General features: G+C 51.4%; 2 protein-coding genes across 2 annotated transcripts in view; one reads left to right on the top strand and one right to left on the bottom strand.

Moving 5' to 3' along the window:
• ubtfl (upstream binding transcription factor, like) overlaps nucleotides 1-14,949 on the bottom strand; it is a 19,732-nt gene extending 4,783 nt beyond the window's left edge. The window contains exons 1-9 of the mRNA XM_005752537.2: nucleotides 14,852-14,949; nucleotides 4,909-5,003; nucleotides 4,389-4,564; nucleotides 4,210-4,293; nucleotides 3,978-4,133; nucleotides 3,825-3,889; nucleotides 3,625-3,745; nucleotides 2,439-2,549; nucleotides 2,113-2,240 (exon numbers count right to left, since the gene is read on the bottom strand). Of these exons, the coding sequence (XP_005752594.1) occupies nucleotides 2,113-2,240; nucleotides 2,439-2,549; nucleotides 3,625-3,745; nucleotides 3,825-3,889; nucleotides 3,978-4,133; nucleotides 4,210-4,293; nucleotides 4,389-4,564; nucleotides 4,909-5,003; nucleotides 14,852-14,934 (1,019 nt within the window). The 5' untranslated portion in view covers nucleotides 14,935-14,949. The remainder of the gene's footprint in view (nucleotides 1-2,112; nucleotides 2,241-2,438; nucleotides 2,550-3,624; nucleotides 3,746-3,824; nucleotides 3,890-3,977; nucleotides 4,134-4,209; nucleotides 4,294-4,388; nucleotides 4,565-4,908; nucleotides 5,004-14,851) is intronic.
• On the top strand, nucleotides 9,056-11,374 carry tmub1 (transmembrane and ubiquitin-like domain containing 1). The gene is made up of 3 exons (XM_005752536.2): nucleotides 9,056-9,251; nucleotides 10,161-10,653; nucleotides 10,768-11,374. The coding sequence occupies exons 2-3, from the start codon at nucleotides 10,190-10,192 to the stop codon at nucleotides 11,117-11,119; spliced, it is 816 nt and encodes a 271-aa protein (XP_005752593.1). The 5' UTR covers nucleotides 9,056-9,251; nucleotides 10,161-10,189; the 3' UTR covers nucleotides 11,120-11,374.
• Nucleotides 14,950-19,496: the final 4,547 nt, after the last annotated feature.

The following is a 19,496-nucleotide window of genomic DNA, read 5'->3' as shown; positions in this document are numbered from 1 at the left end:
TTACTGCGAAACACAGGTACAACACGCAGTACAGCGAGTACCCGTTACTGCGAAACACAGGTACAACACGCAGTACAGTGAGTCTGGGATTGGTGGTTGCCAGGATGACGGAGTCAGGCTCCACCCCTTAGGTCCAGTCAAAGGAATTGTTCACGCTTCAGCACACGGACACACTTTTATGTTTCATGCACGGAGTCCTGACCTCCAGCACAGGACATCTGACCTCACGATGCTCTTCTGGAAGAACGGTCACAAATTCCCACAAACACTCCTAAACCTGTGGAAATCCTTCCAGAGGTGCAGCTGTTACAGCTGCAGCGGGCCGACATCATGTTACACTCACGCTCTGCCGTCAGGAGGTCAGGTGACGTTACCTGATGTCACCTGATCTCCTGACTTCTAAAACCGGTTTATCGGTTATACTGTAAATTGTGCTGAGTGAGATAATAAGACACAGAAGGCGTCACTCTGACCAACATGTAGCGTTTACACAGCTTTTGATGCGAGCCACAGAAAGTGAGCTGAGACTGATGCGCACTGTGACTAGATAACAGCTGAACCAATCAGAGAAGAGAGAGGACAGGACGCACCTGTGAGGACGCTGTGATGAACATTTCACTTATTCAAACAAACGCTCTTCCTTTGCTGCAGCTGTTCACTGTAACGGCAAACAGGAGCTTTCTTCTTCTACTACTGAGAGGGAAGCTGGAGGGAGCCGGAGTAGGCAAACAGCTGCCTGCATGGACCATCGACTACCTTACCAACAGACCACAGTATGTGAGGCTCCATGACTGTGTGTCCGAGGTGGTAATCACGGGGGCGCCACAGGGCACGGTTCACCTTTCCTGTTCAGCCTTCACATTTCAGACTTCGGACGATTGCCATCTACAGAAGTTCTCAGATGATACAGCCATCATTGGATGCATATCAGACAGGAATGATCAGGAATACAGGCGGTCATCAGTGACTCTGTTGGTTGGTGTGAGACCAACGTACTTCAAATCAACGCCGGCAAGACAAAGGAGATGATCATAGACTTCAGGAGGAAGTCCCCCCTACAACACCGGTGAACATCCGAGGGAAAGACATTGAGATAGTGGACTCTTATAAGTACCTGGGTGTTCACCTCAACAATAAACTGGACTGGACTACAAATACAGACGTCCTGTATAAGAAGGGCCAGAGTCGACTCCACCTGCTGAGGAGACTGAGGTCCTTCAGAGTCTGCAGGACTCTGTTAAGGACCTTCTATGACACTGTGGTAGCATCTGCCCTTTTCTATGCAGTGGCCTGCTGGGGGAGTGGATGCACGGACAGGGACAGGAGCAGGATTGACAAACTGGTGCGGAGGTCTGGCTCCGTGCTGGGATGCCCCCTGGAGTCTGTGGAGGTGGTTGGTGAGGGGAGGATGTTAGTAAAGCTGACATCCATCATGAACAACCCACATCACCCACTGCATGAGTCTGTGAGTGGGCTGAGCAGCTCCTTTAGTCAGAGACTGAAACACAGGAAGCTGCAGGAAGGAGTGCTTTCACAGATCATTCATCCCAACAGCAGTTAGACTATAACTCCTCAATCACGATGTCATAAGTCACTGGACACTGAACATCCACGGTCACCACTTCATGCATAATGGACCTTCCATGTGTACGGACATGTGCAGGTATATATGTATGTATGTGTGTGTGTGTGTACATGTCTATAAACAGGAATAGTAGTGGTACAATAGTTATGTCAAGCTATATAGTTTATGTCTTCCATATTTCCAACCATATCCATAATCACATACTGTGTGTGCTACCATTGTATGTAGTGTATTATCTTACTTTTTTCATTGAATGTATTTATTTGTATTGTTGTATTTCCTTCATGCATCTGTACCTGAGCTGAGGTGACGCAAAAATTTCCCCGTCGTGGGATCAATAAAGTCTTATCTTATCTTACAGTAATGAAACCTTTGATCTCAGCCTGAATCATCTGAATAAAATAATAAATGTCGTCTTTTGTCAAAGCTTTAAAAATGAGAAAGTTGGACATGTGAACTTCTGAGGGACGCGACCTCTCGGCCGTAGCTGCGGCAGGGTTAGCGTGAACATGTCAGCGCAGACTCACGGGGGAGGTTTGGTCGGCCGCCCGTCGAACTTGTCTTTCAGCTGTCTCTCGGCTTTGGTGAGGACGGAGCGCACGTGATCGTCCGAGTTCACGTCTGGATGAGCTTCCAGGTACACCCTCATGCTGTCCTAAAACAGGAAGTGCAGTCGTGAGACCCGGCGGTGAGACTTTCGGTTTCAGCCCAGATCATCATCACATCGCCCACACGTCCCAGAAGCTGTTACAAACACCGGAGCTGGTGTCGGCTCGCTTCCAGGACTCGTGTCGTGATGATGGTTCAGGTGAAACGCTGAGGCCGAAGCGCCTGCTTCCCGTCTCTCTGGTACCTCGTAATCTTTCTGGAGCTCCAGCGCCTTGCTGATCCACTTCAGTCTCCTCTTGTCGGACAGCTGGGACCACTGTCTCCTCAGAGCATCCTTCAGCTCCTTTTGACTCACCTGAAACAGAAACACAGTCGTGAGGATGCAGAGACGGGTCCTGACAACGCTCCGGGCCTCGAACCGGCAGCAGGTCTACGAGCTACCGCCGTGAAACTCTCCGCAGACGCCATGACAACACGTGAAATCAGAGCACCGAGGAGCCAAAATGAAGTTTTGTATGATCACGAGCAGGACGCCTCCTGCGGGGACAAAGGAGCTGCCTACACGGCAGGCGTGATTCTGGCCCATCTATGAACTCTGACCTTTTCTTCTTTCCATAGTTTCAGGTGGATTCGGCTCAGCTGATTGGCTGGGCCACCTCTAGAAGACTCTCGGAGAACTCGTCCGTCTGAACCCTTGAGAGGAGCACGTGATGGTTTCAGCCGTCATGAGACGTTTCCATGGTGATGACTCACCTTCCTGTTGGGACCGAACCAGCCGATGCGCGCGGAGCGGCAGGACGCCGCACGTCTCTGCACCTGCCTGGCTTCATGCGCCCTTTTCTCATCATCACACAAAACTTCATTCATGGACGTGCGGGTTGGACGTGTTACCTAAGGTTGACTATATCGACCATCGCCGATGGGCGGAGCCTTTCACCGGTTGTTTTTACAACAGCGATGTGTTTATGTGCACCGGTCTGTGAAGCTAAGAGAAGCAGTCAACGCAAACAATCATAGCGCCGTTTGAACGGCGGCGACTCGTTTGCTCCGAGCTCAGAAAAGACTAACATGTGATTTCAAACGGCCACGCTGGTCTCAGTGGCTGCTTTGTCCACTCGGTGTTTATCTTTGCACACTCGACCCAAGGATGATCAAACAGTGTCTATATTCACACTGGAACTAAAGGAGGTCGAATATTCCCTCCAAACATAACGCGTGCACAATTCTGTCGCTCCGCCCATCTAAAAGTCTGTGCTTTTGGTCTGTTTCACATACGGCCCAACGACATCTCCTTTAGGAACACGATTGCTTGTTTTACCTGCTGCATGGTGGTTTGCGCGGAGCGGTCGAGCCCTCCGATTGGACCGGTGCAGAGCTGCTGCAGCTGCACCGGCGGCACAAAGACATGCATGTGTGTGCTGAGCGCGTACCTCAGGGTGCAGCTTCATGTAGGTCTTCTTCTCGTGGTTGTACCACAGCTGTTGGGGGGTTTTGGGTTTCTCCGGCAGGTCCGACTTCTTCCTCTCCTCGATCAGCTCGGGGTGCTCCTCCCTGCGATCAGCTGACATTAGCCATGTGTGCGCCAACACCGTGACCAACACTGCTACATGTAACAGGAAGTAGAACTCACTTGAATCGAGCCATGTTCTTCTCGAAGTCTTCTTTCTCACGCTGGAACTCTGTGATGTACTTTTGCTGCAGAAGGACAAACAAACATGTGTTTGGTTTTTCGGGACTCGAACACGGACACAACTGCGACCTCGGGTTGTGCTGCTGAGCGCACCTTCTTCTTGTCGGGCAGCTCCTTGTACTTCTTGGACAGGATCTTGGTGAGGTCCAGGTTGCTCATCTCTGGATGGATTTTGGCGTATTTGGCTCGTTTCTCCATAAAGAAGCGAAAGTATGGCGTCAGAGGCTTCTTTGGGAAATCTGGGTGAGTCTGCACACGAGAGAGGTCAAAGGTCACAGGTGAACCAGCACATGTCCCAGCAGGTTCTGGCTCCAGAAGGCCTCACCTTCAGTTTCTTGCCTTTATACGGGTTCTTCACGAACTCGATGGCGTCCACGATGAGCTCCGTCATTGTTCGGTACTTCCTGACCTGAAACACAGACTCAGGTCAGTTGAACCGTCAAAACCGAAAAGCTTTAAATCAACACAGCGATGGCTCAGAGGCGTGGTCTTTGGCCAGCGTACCTCAGACGAGACTTTCTGCCACTTCTGGCGACACATCTCGCCGGTGAAGCCGCCAAAACAAACTTTCTCCCAATCAAAGTGCGACTCGGTGGTTTTGTACTTCATGGCGTCTCCGTCAGGCAACACGGTGCGAATCCTCTCCAGCAGAGTCAGACAGTCCTCCTTACTCCAGTCATCTGAGCAGGGAGACAGCGGTCAGGGCGGGGCCGGCGAGGGCGCGTGCCCCACGGCCGAACGTCACAGAAAAACACGTTCGTACGTTTTCACAAAAATCGCCACAATGGTCGTCTGTGAGGACGAAGGTGCACACGGGTGTAACGCTGCAAACACGCAGCTTCAGGCAAACCGACAGTCTGCCCCCCGTCACATCTGAACGCTCACTGGAAGCACTTACACGCTCATTCCAAGTGTCATCAACTTCCTGTGTGGACGCTGCTGTAGCAGAGTTCCCGCGGGCCTACATGAACTGACAGGCGAGTACCTGAACACCTGACAGCGCTAACAGCAGGTCGGCGCTTACCTGGTTCAGTCTTGACCCTGGCGCTCTGAGCCGTGGAGACGCTGCTGCTGCCGTTCATCCTGCAGTGACCGACGGAGGAGGCTCCGCCCCTCCCTCTGAAACACAAAATCAAACAGGTTTACTGCGGCAGGAAGTGCTCATGTGACCATCAGTACGGCTCAGCTTGTGTACTTCCTGTTTCTGCCTGTGTGGGGCAGCGCCGAGGCCAACAACACCTGATCCAATGCCCTGTTCTGGCTCCACAGGGGACGCTCTCGAGCTCATCCTTTAGCCGAGCGAAACCAGCCCGACTGCAAGAGGCGTCGTCTGAAACGGGCGCCGTGACAGAGGACGCCCTGTCCTAAATCCTAAATCACTAAAGGACCAATGCGGGTGTTTTATATCAGTGTCAGGTGAGAAAGGCTGCAGGAGCAAAGGGGGCTGGATTTAATGTGACCGTGTTTTTACGGCGCCCCCTGCTGACCTGCGCAGCGTTTTCACACGTTTGGCTCTCTGTAGCTCAGAGGAGGCGGGCTTTTGGGGGGGAAGTCACTCGCCTGTGACACGGCTAGAAGTAAGTGGAGCGTGAGTCACTGAGCAGAATATGTCGCCTGATCACCTGACACGTCACCTGATCCCTGCTGCCCCGCTGTAGGCTAACACGTTGAAGGTCAGTGACATCACCTGTTACTGTATAGAATGTACCAGGTGTATTTATAGAGGATGACAGCTGGCCGCCACCACACTTTCACACCTTCATCTTCTCACTGCCCAATCAGCTTGCAGCTCACACCATGGCGGCCCAACAGTATGCGAACTTCCTGAAGGCTTCTTTTCATTTACAGAAATCAATCTGAGCGTGCCCAGAAACGAGATTCTGCACATGCAGTGAGGACACTGTGTTTAAGAGTCCTCCAGGTGTGGCATGCAGAAAGGCTCCAGAGCGCCACCCTGAGTGATAAAAACGTCAATGCACACTTTAAGGTCTGTGTATGAAGCCACGCCCCCACACCTGGGCACCATCACCTGTAGTCTGATTCTTCCAAAGATGCAGCTGCTCTTCGGAGTTCACACATCTGTGGCGCCATGGCGGATTCTGATCCTTCGCCACTGGACAAAAAAAGATGACTGAGGGGTCTGCAGCTGCCTGCACAGGTGTGATCAGAGTGCACACCCACTCACAGCGCCAGCTACAGGGCACAGAATAGCCAATCAGAATGTTTCACCTGCAGCAGCTTCACTGTGAGGGTGCCCACCTGTGTGCACCACAGGCATCGTTTGAATGACCTCAGACTGACGTGCACCTCAACTGTCCTCACCTGGCTGAGCATTAAACTCACGTGACATCACCACACCAGTGTAACCACAGAGGTAACCGGAAACTGTGTGTGTTTGGTGACATTGCTGATGATCGATTCTCAGACAGGAGCTGATCTCTCACACACACCGGTGCCATTCTGCAGACGGTCCCCGGGTTCTGAGTCCGGACGGCCGGGGAGCTGGGCTCGGCCCGGTAAGCTCTCCGGACCGCCAGCGTCTAGCTGCCCGGTAATGGCGTCCATCCTCCGGCAGGAGTCAGCACGTAGCTTCCGCTGCCACGAACCGCCGAACCGAGCGCGAAGGTTTCCCGGTGAAACCTGTCTGAGCGACGCGGAGACCAAACCGGAACAAACCGGATGAAACCGGATAAAAGACCCGAGCTAAAGTCTCCGGACGGCACACGTGGAGCGTTTAACGGCTTTAATCCGACAAAATGATGACACGTAAAAAGGTCGAGCTCGAGTCTACCCGCGGTGCAGGAGCACCAGAACCCCCGAACCGCCGAACCCTTTACCCGCAGAACCGGAGCTTTGTGCGGGCGGGACGGGCTGCAGCTGCCCCACAAGCCTCCGCTGCAAAGCCGCCATGAATGTTGTGGCGACTCGGGGACGAGCGAGCAGAAAAACCCAGAAATGCGTTTAAAATCGGAACCTGGCGCTTACCTGCTGGTTCGGACAGAAAGCCGGGGTGATTCTGCACGGCACCGTGCCGGTTCGGCTGCTTTCGGAACCGTGGAAGTGTGTTTTTTTCAGCCGTAAACCCCGGGGAGTCAGGTCGAAACGAATCCGACAAAAGGAGCGTCTAGTCCGGTATGAAACTCCGCCCAGCGCCGCAGGGGGAGGAACTCCGGGGGAAAACATGAGGACAAAGGCGGAGGATGAAACCAGAGACAGCGGCCACAGCGGCAGCCAGCCCCGCGGAGCCGCAGCACACGCACTCTTTAACGGACGCTATTTTACATTTACGCCGTTTTCACTCAAACCCAACTGCGACTGCGTGGTCCGAGCCCTCTCCGCCACCCTCTCCGGGTCCAGATGCTGAACCGGTGGGAGGCCCGGGGACCGCCGGCTGGCCCCGGCAGAGATGCGGCCGGGGGCCCGCGGAGCACAACGGATGCTCCGAGAGGAAACAGTCGGTGCTGCCAGCAGCTCGGGGCTCCCTCCACAGCCCGGCGCGGTGCTGATCGCGGGTTGAGAGGCGGCAGAGGAGCCCGCTAAGAGCAGCCGAGTCCCCGTGATCAGTGAGGTCATCATCTGAATCCGCACCTGCCGCAGGTGGGGTGAGGTGGTTCTGCTGTTTGTCCTAATAAACTTTTTTTATTTAGAATAAAAACAGCCTTTGTTTTGAGTTCTTGTGACTTTAACTCTGGAGTAAACTCGGAGGACCCTGCCACCTGAGGTGAGGACAGGTGCACTGGGCCTCACCTGTGGGACTCTCAGAGGTCTGAGCTGGGGTCCGGGTTCTGGTGGACTGTGGAGCCCTCACAAACACAGCCAGTGGCCCCTGAGCGCCACTGCTGGCCCGGATGTTCAGCACGTTAAAGCGACAGTGTTGGGGTAATGACGTCATCCTGACTAACAGCGCGTGCAGCAGCCTCTCTAACTTTGAAGGGTCAGGCTGTGCACGTGGACACCTCAGGATGAGCCACCAATCAGCTGATCAGGTGTCTGCAGCTGTCAGAGCCTCAACATCCTCAAGAGGAAACACTGCAGACTGATCGATCGGCTCACTGACCGATCAACTGGTTGATTGAGCGGACCCACAAAGTTGAAACTCACATATTTCACAGGACTTTGTGCAGAATTTACACTCACAGCCACTTTATTAGGTACACCTCCTCCTCACAGCTGCTTCGTCTGCTCCCTGGGGCCCGGACACACCGGTCTCCTAAATCATCATTCTGATGCTTCATTTGAACCTCAGCGGCTCCTCTTCATCACCCTTCATAATCCTGCTACCCTGTGATTGGCTGGTGAGATATCTGAGTTTAACAGATGCACCTAATAAAGTGACTGTAAATAAAATTAGTGTATTGTATTCATGCATCTTAATATATGTTTGTATTTAGTGTGTTTGAACATGTTTCTGTGGGTGAAGTGAACCTCATGCTGTAAAATCTGCTGGTCTTCTCTCCCACACAGACACACAGGCACTCCTAAAGCATAATCACCAACAGCTTCATGCTCTTATTTTGAAATGTGGCAGCAGGTCATGGTCAGGGTTCCTTCTTAGTACCTGAGCCTGTCACACAGCAGCGTCATGCAGGTGATGCTGATTGGATCATCTGGCTGCGAGCTCAGTTGAGCACCAGTCAGACTTCCTGTGTGTCAGCTGTCGTTCGGAAGCTTATTTTGGTCACTTTTTGTTTTGTTTCATTTATTAAAAACTTTATTCGGATCTGATCTCGAACATGTTTCTTCTTCTTTGCTTTTTGTTCTGTACCGTTTGAAACTGTTACACTGCTTGTTTCTTTCTTCTGGTTACGTCATAAGGATAATCGCGACCAACAGAAATATGCATGCGCAGCCTCCACTGGAGGGTGATGGTTTTACAAAACCAAAGGAAAACAGGAGAGAGGAGACGGTTATATCTTGACTCAGATTTGGGCATGCTGGTTTGAACAGCACGTTGTTTTTAATGAGAAAACACTGCACAGGGGAGCGTGACTGCACCAGAGAAGAAGAAACAATAGAACATGTTTTAGTGCATTGTCAGAAATATGCTCAGTGAGATGAAATTGAAACTGGACTTGGTTGATATAAGAACTGGCGAAGTTATCAGGTCATATTTTGTTTTTTTAAGGCAGACTCGTTTGTCTGGGAGGATTTGATTCATTTTTGACATTCAGTTCACACTCCACACCAGTTGGTGGCGGTAATGTACCATTTTGCTATTTGCCAACTGCCAATAAACAATATAAAGAAGAAGAAGGATCCGCTGGGTCCGCCGCGGAGCACAGCAGTAGAAGAAGAAGCGGCAGCAGGAAGTGATGCGGCTGTTAGCCTGCAGGCTAACGGGGAGGACATGAAGCTCCTGGACTGAACGTGAGTGACCGTCGACTCCTCGCGTCTCTGCGGAGACTCAGACTATGGGTCAGTGGCTCCCTGGGAGCGCGAGTTGTTAGCGCGTATCTTAGCGTAGCGGTTAGCTGTTAGCTCGGACTTTAGCGGAGCTGATTCAGGTGCGCCCGGGTGGCTCAAATGCCCGGATCTTCCGGTAAAACGCAACCAACAACTGGTGCCGTAACAAGGCCGCGGAGATAGGTGAGCAAATACCTGAGCAGAGAGCGTCAAAAATACACTTGATTAACAACCGGATCAATCATGGATCGATACCTGCTGACGGCACACAGGAAACCGGAAGTTAGCGTCGTGTAATGGCTTTTCATTCCACTGGTTGGACAGCCATGCAGGAAGTGACGTGCGAACCGTCAGGGGAGCTTTTCCTCTGAGTGTGTTTCCCCAAGATAAAGTCCCAGAGGTCACCCTGTGGTATGTGTAGTGGGGGGACAGGATGCTTGCTCTGATTGGACTAAACTGGGCGCAGGTGTAATGTAGAGGCGGAACTTTGACGTTTGCTGGGATTTTATCACGTTACAGGTGATCAGCTGCAGGTGTCCTGCAGATGTCCTGCAGATGTTCAGACGTTGGTTTCGCTCGTGTGTCTGAGCCGTCAGCTCGCTTTGAGTTAGGAAGTAACTCTGTCGACCTGAGAGAGGAGCTCACCTGCTCGTAGTACTCTCACAGTATTGTATGTATCACCACACAGTACTGCGATACTGTCGTGTGACATTGGAGCTGTGGGACACCTGCCCCTAAAGGTTTTTTTTTCTTTCTTTCCCTAGTTCTTAAAAAGCTTCAGTCATGCTGGAGTGAAAGGACAAGTGAGGGGTTCTCAGGTAAACAAGAAGTGTGTGTATATACCTGAAGCTAAGCTCCGCCCTCTCCCTACAGGTGTGTGAGCTGTGCTGACCTTGGCGGCGATGGCGCTGATCGAAGGTGTCGGTGATGAGGTGACGCTGCTGTTCGCCGCTCTGCTGCTGCTAACGGTGCTGCTGCTCGCCTGGATCTCCACCCGCACATCCGAGCCCCCTGAACACCTGTTCACAGGCTCCTCCCCTTTACAGAGGCCTGGGCAAGCCCAGCAGGACACGCCCTTTTCATCCACCGCCGCCTCCTCATCCTCGTCCCCCTACCCACCATCCTCAACCTCCACATTCTCCATGTCCTCGTCCTCACCTTCCTCCTCTGTGAACGACAGCTTCCTGACAGAGGCTCCCCCCACACTAGAGGATGGACAGGTGGGAGGGGACGGGGTGAGACGCAGAGGAGGAGACGGGGAGGGCGCAGCGTCTCAGCGGAATATGGTGGTCAGACTCAAGTTCCTCAACGACACGGAGAGGATGGCGCAGGTCCAACCGCAGGACACCGTCGGGTACATCAAGAGGTACGAGTACTGCATGTAATACTGCATAGTATAGGAGTTTCGGTAAACCTGAAGCTCCTCCTCCTGGCTGTGCTTTTGGACCCGTTTGCTGACCTCTGACCTCTGACCCTGCAGGACCTACTTTGCGGGGCAGGAGCATCAGGTGCGTCTCATCTATCAGGGCCAGCTGCTGCAAGACGACGCGCAGACACTCGCCTCGCTGAACCTCGCTCATAACTGCGTGCTGCATTGCCACATCTCGCAGCACGCGGCGCGGGGGGCGGCGGGGGGCCAGCGGGCGGGAGACCAGGTGCGCGTGGCGCTGAACGTGGGCAGCCTGATGGTCCCACTGCTCGTGCTCATGCTGTCCGTGCTGTGGTACTGTCAGATCCAGTACCGCCAGTTCTTCACCGCCCCCGCCACCGCCTCGCTGGTCGGGGTCACCATCCTCCTCAGCCTGGTGGCCTTTGGCGTCTACCGTCGCTAGCCTCCCATGGGCCGGCGGGGGGTATGAGACGCTACCTGCAGTTAGTGTTTGTTTCTGTTGCCATGGAGACGTCGTGAGGACAGAGACTCTTATCATTAGATCACACGTTTATCTTCATCATCAGCGTGCCTCTTTGATTTCTGTGGGAGGCACAGACACACCTGTCTGCCTCACCTGTGTGTGTGTGTGTGTGTGTGTGTGTGTGTGTGAGAAAGTTTCAGCTTTTGGAGAAAATCTATTAAACCTTTAATTTATCCCGTGGTGTCTGAGTGTGTGTGTCACACCTATACAGGTGATTCTGAGGGTGGAGCTGCTGCAGTCACATGGCTGGTTGGCATCACCTGATTAGCTGGGCGGTCAGCGTTGGGGAATACAGATTTTTCCTTAGCGACAGGTGGTTGCTAAGCAGTCTCTAACCATCCAGGATCAGCTGATAATGGAGTCCATTTCCAGGGTGAAGATTATTATATGGGCTCTTATGTTTGACCCTCTGTGTAGCAGGAAGTGTGTAATGTTACAAAATAAAGTTGGATACAAAATGCTCAGAATGAAAGAAGTCATGTGACGACCTCAGACCTTTTCTATAATGTGATTGGTCGGAGCTGCTGCTTTGACATGTTCACAGGTCACGGCTCTGTAAATCCAGATCCTGACGACTTGAACCAAAGTCACGAGGAGACGACGGCGAAACCTCAAAACTGTCAAAGTCGCCGACGTCACATCAGCGGCACGAACTCCTCAAATACAACATGTCGAAGAAGACGGAGAGGTGCACAGTGTGGCCCAAAGTTAGGAGCAGGAAGACTGACCATCAGGTTATCAGGTCATTATCAAACCTACAAGCAAATATTAGAAATTCAGCTCCAGTTTGAATTTACTGTCAAAAACTTCAATCAGAGATCAGTAAGTGAAGAAATAACAGAAGTGAAGACGCACGTTTCTAAAATCTAAACGATTGTTGTAATAAACCCGAGCCCACTCACAATGACAGACAGTATGAAACTAGATGAGTTACAGATCTCGGGTCTGGAGTTAAGAGGAGGAGAACAATGTGGTCCTGTGCACAGGTTCAAACAGCTGATGGTTGGTGGTGTAGCAACGCCACCTGCGCAGCTCGAGATTCTCGACTGATTCCTTCGTGTTCCTACAGTAGACTTCAGAGACACGTGTGAAGATCAAATAACCACCACAGAAGCTGATGCAGCGATTGGACGTCCTTCTAACAGAGCCCAGGCTGGACGGCCTCACAGGAGATTTCTACAAACGTTTCTGGGAACACATCGACGGCCTTTTACATCGAGTATCGGTAAGAATGTTTCAGACTTCCACGCTGCTGCCCACAATGAGACCCGGACTTATCGCCTCAATTCCAAAGCCCAACGAGGAGACTAAGAAACTCCGAATGTCTTCACTGCTTGTCTTTAGATAGCTCTGTCATGTCTCGTTTCAGAAACGCAGTCAGGTCTCTTCACAGGAGGATCGGTTCACAGTGACAGAGCAGTGCTGGATACAGGAAGCTGATAAAGACGATGGATTGTTACAAAGCCTTCGACTCAGCCTTGATAAAGTCCTTGAACACTTTTGGAGTTAAATTCAGAAACGTGATTTGTGTTTGTACCACATTATTAGCAGTTGTGTCGTTGTACCCGATGGTACCAACCCTAGCTTTAAAGCTAATGTTGGAATCTCTCCATATGGATTCATATTGGTCACCAAGATGTTGGCGATTCATCTTCAAAAGTTCAATGACATAAAAACATTTAATGTTTTAGCCACAGATATTATGATAAGTCAACGGATGACACAGCAATATTTTAAAAGATAAACTCCAAGATCCACTAACTATTGAAAAATTGCTGTCTCAGGCATCTGCACTACTACTATTGTCATTAGTACTATTAACATTACTATTATATCATCTGGTTTAACATTAAACGTTAGAGAATGTGAAGTCCTTGCTGTACCTGATGCAGCAGAAACAGATGTTTGTAACATTCCTGTTAACTCCAAAATGAGATATTTGGGAATCTCACAAAGGACCAAAAACAAAATCAGTCGTTGACGTGGAGAACAAACTGAAGTCATGGCTTCAAAGAGATCGATCCATGGTGGGCAGAATTTATCCAACAAATATGGAAAGTTTATCCAGATGTATCTTCCTGACATGCTGCCATTCCAGACAAACGCTTCAGCCTCATTGCATGAAAAACGGCTGCTTGATCAAAGATGGTAAAGATGGAGGTTTGAAAGCCACAGACGTCCACAGCCTGAACGGGACCTCAAAAATAAACATGAAAGATGATGATCCTGGTACTCTGGTCCAAACGAGTTATTCAGTGGCCTGAACTTTCTCCTTATCACGCTCTCCTATCTGTGAAACAGCTGCGGCTGTGACCCCGACACTGGTGCCACAGCTTCAGAGGTCAGAGTTCAAATCTATGCTTGCGCTCGCTCACCTGTGCACTGCACACACAGGTGAGATCGTACCTGACCAGCGCCTGTTCAGCCCGAGCTTCAACATTTACCTTCGTCACCGACCCGCACACAGATGATCACGGGGCTTTTATTTTGATAATTTGTTTGATATTTTGACATCAAACACCTGCACAGGTAAGCAGGCAGGAGGTCTGCAGGTGGAGTTCTGGAAGGCCAAGTGTGGGCATCAACACTGAAACACACAAACACGCCATGGATACAGCTGATCACATGACCTCTACAGTTTACAGGATAACTAATCAGATATCAACAACAGTGATGTCACCCGATCAATACGAGCTGATGGAGGCTCTTTCTTCTTTTCCTGAATGACTTTCTGTAGATTGTTTACGTGATGGATACAAACAAGCTCACCTCCAGCTGTGCAGCCAGATGTTGGGCTGTAGCAGGACGGTCTCTGTGTGGGGGAGGGGCGAGGAAGACGAGGAACCTTCGCTCAGCTGCCTGCTGCAGACTGCCACCCAACACACAGACCAGGCTTTTACTTTGAAAGGTTTGACAGGCCGACTAGTCTGTTAGTGGGCGTGTTCTGCTTCAGTCACACCTGCCACAGGTGTTTGTCAGTGACATCACTGGACGCCGAGTGTGACGTGGCGCTTCATAATGAATCGGGTTCACTTCCTGTGAGCGGATGAAGGACAGCAGAGAGTCTCCAGGTGACTCACCTGTATGCTGAGTCTGTCCAGTGCCTCGACCTGAAACAGACACGCACGGCTGTACAGCTGGCCAATGAACAGGTCTGGACAGGTGAGCCTTTGCCTCTCTCTGGAAGTCCTTCAGGGTGGGCGGAGTCACAGCTGTCAGCCGTATGTAAGGAACTCCTGAAACACCAACCTTCTGTCGCTCCACCATAGCTGAGAATATGTGTTGAGCCCCACCCTCAGAAGCTCCGCCTCTTCTTTCACCTGTGTCACACGATCAACTCCTGTTCCAGCACAGAGACACACTCTGGATTTTGCCGCAGAGACACCTGCAGAGGCACGTACAGGTGAGCCGGACAGAAAGGGAGAGATGAGTGAGAGAACAGGTGTGCATGCAAGAGCGATATCAGGTCACCTGGTAGTTGCCATTGCAACTCACAGATATCCTGAGCGGCAGACTTGCTGCGACGTAAACATCGCTGATGATGAAGTGTGACAGGCTGCCGCCCCCTGACCCTTCAAATACACTTCCTGTTTCCTGTAGCTGCAGACTGACTTCAAACAATGTAGCCCCAGTGCCACCAGGTGAGTCTACCTGTGGGTTTGTGCCGTCAGACAGGAAGCGCAGCGCTCAGTGCAGCAGCTGGAACAGCCCGTCCTGCACGCAGCCGTTGACATAGTCCAAGCACTTGGTCTGCTCTGTACAGACTCCTGTTCACCTGGGGACAGGTAACAAAGGTGCTTCAGAAGCTGGACCTAAAGCACCTCCTACAGGTGCTGTGTTACCTGAGTTAACCTGAGCAGCTCTTGTCCCTCCTCTTCGATGCGTCTGCAGGTCTCCTTTGAAGCTCTGCCCTCCAACAGTGAGTCACGTGAGCGCTACAGCAAGTGAAGCTCCGCCCACCCCTGTAAAGACACACACCTGAGTACAGGTGAAATGATGGCAGAGTCTAGGCTGAGGGTTGAAGCTTACCTGTGTGAGGTGTGCAATGGCTTCCATGTTGTCTCTGGCCTCCATCACACTAGAGTGGAGGTCCAACACCAGCTCTACCTGCAGCTGCACACCTGGACACACACAGGTGTAATAATGGACCCGCTCCACCATGTTTTTGTGCCTATGATATCATGTGATATATGTCACCTGTGATGCTCCAGGTGTTCCTCTCCAGCTCTGACAGGGTCGGGTTCAGGCGGTTCAGCTGGTCCTGGATCAGAGGAAGCTCCGCCTGCAGAATGCCAAGCACCACCTGAAATTGGACCAAGTCACATGTCACTTGAACTTCCCCCCTACACCTGCAGCTTTGGAGCTCTGTGAGTTGAGCGGGCGGAGCTTCATGTCTCTGTCTCTGCTCTTTTATCTCAGTTACCTCAGCACCGCCTGCACATGTACACACAGGTGAGGTGAGAGGTCCCCCCGGTACACCTGACCTCAGACCCCAGCTTCAGTACCAGCCAGTCAGAGGCCAGCAGACAGGTGTGCGTGCTCTGTGTCTGACTCACCTTGAGGCTGCAGCCGAGCTCGAGCTCAGCGAGGATGAATTTGGCACCTGAATCCAGCTCACAGCTCCACTCTGACCTCACGGTGTCTCTGAAGTCCTACGAAGGTCCATGAGCTCCTCAGACCTCTGCTGGACCAGCCGGGACTCACCTGAGTCAGCAACACCTGAACAGGACACAGCTGTTACCTGCCGAGTCCAGCGGCCAGGACAAATGCAGAGTTCATCCAAAGGTCACCAGCAGTCAGCATCTCAGTCACAAACTCTACTATCCTGGAGAGCCCAACCTTTCCATCTTTTAATAACAGCTGTAAGGTTTACACCAAACACAGGAAGGAAGAGGAGGAGCCTGAGTGTGCTGTGTGCGTGTGAGTCTGTGTGTCAGCCTTACAGGTAGCCCTCCATGGCACCCAGGGCTCGGAGGCGGAGCTGCTAAGTCCAGCTGAGTCGGGCAGCGGCGGTCGGGCTGACTCTGCTGTCTCCGCCTCCTTCCTCTGACGGTAGAACAGCAGCTTGGTCTGATCCAGATCTATTAGAACCAGCTTCACCAGCCACGCCAGGTGAGGGCGCAGGTGGTGCTGGATCAGGGGGCGGTCCAGGACAAAACCAAACATGTTCACCAGCTGCAACACTGAACCAGATCAGAATGGACTGAACTGGATCAGACTGGAGCAGTCCTTTACCGCGGACAGCAGCTCCCCGCAGTCCTCCGGGGCCTGGCTAAGCACAGACACCAGCCACCAGTCCAGGTCAGACACCTGCAGCTGGAACTGATCCGGGTGGAGCTGAAAGCTCTGAAGGGGAGGAGTCACAGCGATGCAGGAAGTACCTCACAATAGCAGGCCGAACCCAGGTGGTCCTCGGGGTCGGTGGGGTTGCACCTGAGGTTGGACAGGTGCGTCATGTGACCCAGGAAGTCCTGGTAAGCCTCCTGAACCACATCGGTCCACTTCCTGCCTCTGACCACGCCCAGGACTGTCTCATTCAGCACGTACAGCTGCAGACTGGAGCAGAACACTTCCTGTTAGAAAGGGCAGGCATTAATCAGCAGGAAGTGATGTCACATGTCACAAGTGTTTAGTCTGAATGTCTCTCTGCATCCCAGCATGCACTGCTTTGAAGGACACAGGGCATTGGTATGAGCAGGTGTGATGATGAGTTCAGGTGATTACGGCAGCGCTAACATTATGACTTGCAGGTTTTGGACTCATCACATTGGCTGTTTGTTGTAGGCGGATGTCAGTGCCACGACCTTCTCTGTGCTGGACCCAACGACCAGAGCTGATGTGAGGAGGTCTGAGACATGACCAATAGGGGGCGCACTCGCACAGCGCGATCTTGGAGGAGATCGCGTCAAACAGAATCGTGCGACACGTGACACGAGCAGCGGCGTGAACCTTTGACATGCTTTACTTTTGTCTGATTAGCCACATGAAAATCCAAGATGGTGGCCATTTTTCAGGGCTGCTGCTGGATGACGTGAAGGTTCCATAGTTGGTGCTTCCAAAGAGACCAATCCTGATGCAGGAATCTAGACACTAGCTCCGCCCACTCCACCACCGTGCTGTCACAGTCATGGAGATTATAGTCTGACAGCTTCCTGATAGCAGCCATGACTTCCTGTCAGCAGAGGTTCGTCTGTGCACGCACACACACACACACACACACACACACACACACACACACACACACACACACACACACACACACACACCTGTGTGTGACTAGTACTGTAAAGTAAGTAAAGCGCTATACAAATACAGGCCATTTACCATTTTACTGGTCACACATCGCTGTCGGGCCGTCACCTGTGTCGAGGTCCAGGCTGATGCTGATGAGCGTGAAGCTCCTGATTGGCTCCAGCTGTCCGTCTACTTTGACCTCCATGTGTGCGTCTGTCTGTTTTGCAACCGGGTGATGATGATGATGGTGGTGGTGGAAGTTCTGCCACCAAGGACCGCTCCATACATCGTAGAGCATAAATTCATTAACAGAGTTTGATCCCATGTGTCCGAGTAAACAAACATGAACGATTACCAATCAAATCAACCAGGAAGAACATCCACGAGGGAAAATACGACCTCGTTAACATACCACTCCAGCCTTTCAACATCATGAAAAAACATTTGACATCATTTTTCAGAAACATCGGAGCTTAAAAAGATTTTTATCAGACTTACACTTTTCATATTTTCACGCATTTTCAAAAGCAAGTGGTTCATGAACGCTGAATGACACGGCCGCTAATGAGCTGGCGTGAGGCTGTCCACCCTCCGGCACATAAACAGTCATGTTACCAAATCACAACAGTAAAGGTAATGCATTATAATCTGATTGAAATTTGATCTGTGACAAACAGAGGGCTTCACTGTTTCAGTAACAGCATGCACCTCCATCAGACAGCTGAGCTGTTTAAGAGAAACATTGACAGAGGCAGTAATCATGGCAGCTCTGAGCTCAAGATCCACGAAGCTGGGGTCTGTCAGACCGGGCAAGACCACAGGTGCAGGGATGGAGACGCCCCCCAGGTGGTCTAAGATCCTGTGGGACTTCCAGATACAGACAGACAAGCTGGTGATGGCTAACCAGCCGGACGTAGTGGTGGTGGAGAAGCAGAGGAAGACGGCTGTAGTGATACCAACATCAGGAAGAAGGAATATGAGAAGCTGCAGAAGAACCAAGTGCTCAGAGAAGAGCTGGAGGGTGAAGGTAGCAATGGTCCCAGTGTGGTGACTCCTGAGCCAGGTGAGTGGCTCCAGCAGATCGCAGGAACAACATCGGAGATCTCTGTCCAGAAGAGCGCAGTCCTAGGAACAGCTGAGATACTGCAGGACCCTCAGGCTCCCAAGGCCTCTGGTAGAGGACCCGAGCTTGAAGCCTGCTGGGCGAGAGCGGATCAATACTTTGTTTATACTTTATTATTACTTCAGTCTTTATGTTAATCAATTAATTGATGTTCTTTTTTTATCCTATACCCAAATTATATTCTTGTTTTTTACTTATTCCTTCTGTTATCTATTATGAGTACCTGCGTCTCCCGGGGTGCAGTATCACTTTCTTCCACCGGATGGAGCCAGATCGTCCTTTAGCTCAGGCCTACCACGAGCTGGCGGTAGTTCACTGAAGTGCGACGAGCCGAATGTGTTCAAACAGAAGTCACATTTACAGCCCTGTGTGCTCGCCGTCGCACCACGGCAGCAATAACAGCCACACTGAACGACATGAACCGAAATAACACAACATGTTACAAAGACAGTGCGAATATATACCAACAGCTCAACTATGAATATGCAGAATATCACAGAGGTGCATTGTGGGTAATCCCAGTCTGTCTGAATGGGAAAATCAATTCCTCGATTGGACTTTCACACCAACACAAAGATGACGTCACAAAACAACTATTTCCTTTTTTAATTACTCCGACTGTTAAGGATTCTCTGACAGCCGCCGATCGGTCGCTCGTGACGGGATTTTTAACCAAACTGAAGCGTTAACAACACCAAATGGTTCCTGCCGTTCCATTTGGGCCGCCTCGGTTCTCTTTATCCAGTCGATGGTCTTTGTCGGCACCAGTTTGTTGGTTCTTTCATGAGAGAAGACACGATCTTCTGTTAAACCACTTTTCATACAGAAAAAATGTAGCACAAAGTGCTTTACATAGTTAAAAGCAGCCCACCCCACCCTCCAACTCACTCCCCACACTCTCAATACACATATATCCCCCCACCCCCACCCACACACACA

The sequence above is a fragment of the Pundamilia nyererei genome, unplaced genomic scaffold (assembly GCF_000239375.1).
Source record: "Pundamilia nyererei isolate P.nyererei 1_Seehausen unplaced genomic scaffold, PunNye1.0 scaffold00365, whole genome shotgun sequence".
In the NCBI taxonomy this organism is placed as follows: domain Eukaryota; kingdom Metazoa; phylum Chordata; class Actinopteri; order Cichliformes; family Cichlidae; genus Pundamilia; species Pundamilia nyererei.
This window is presented reverse-complemented; position numbering and strand designations above follow the sequence as displayed.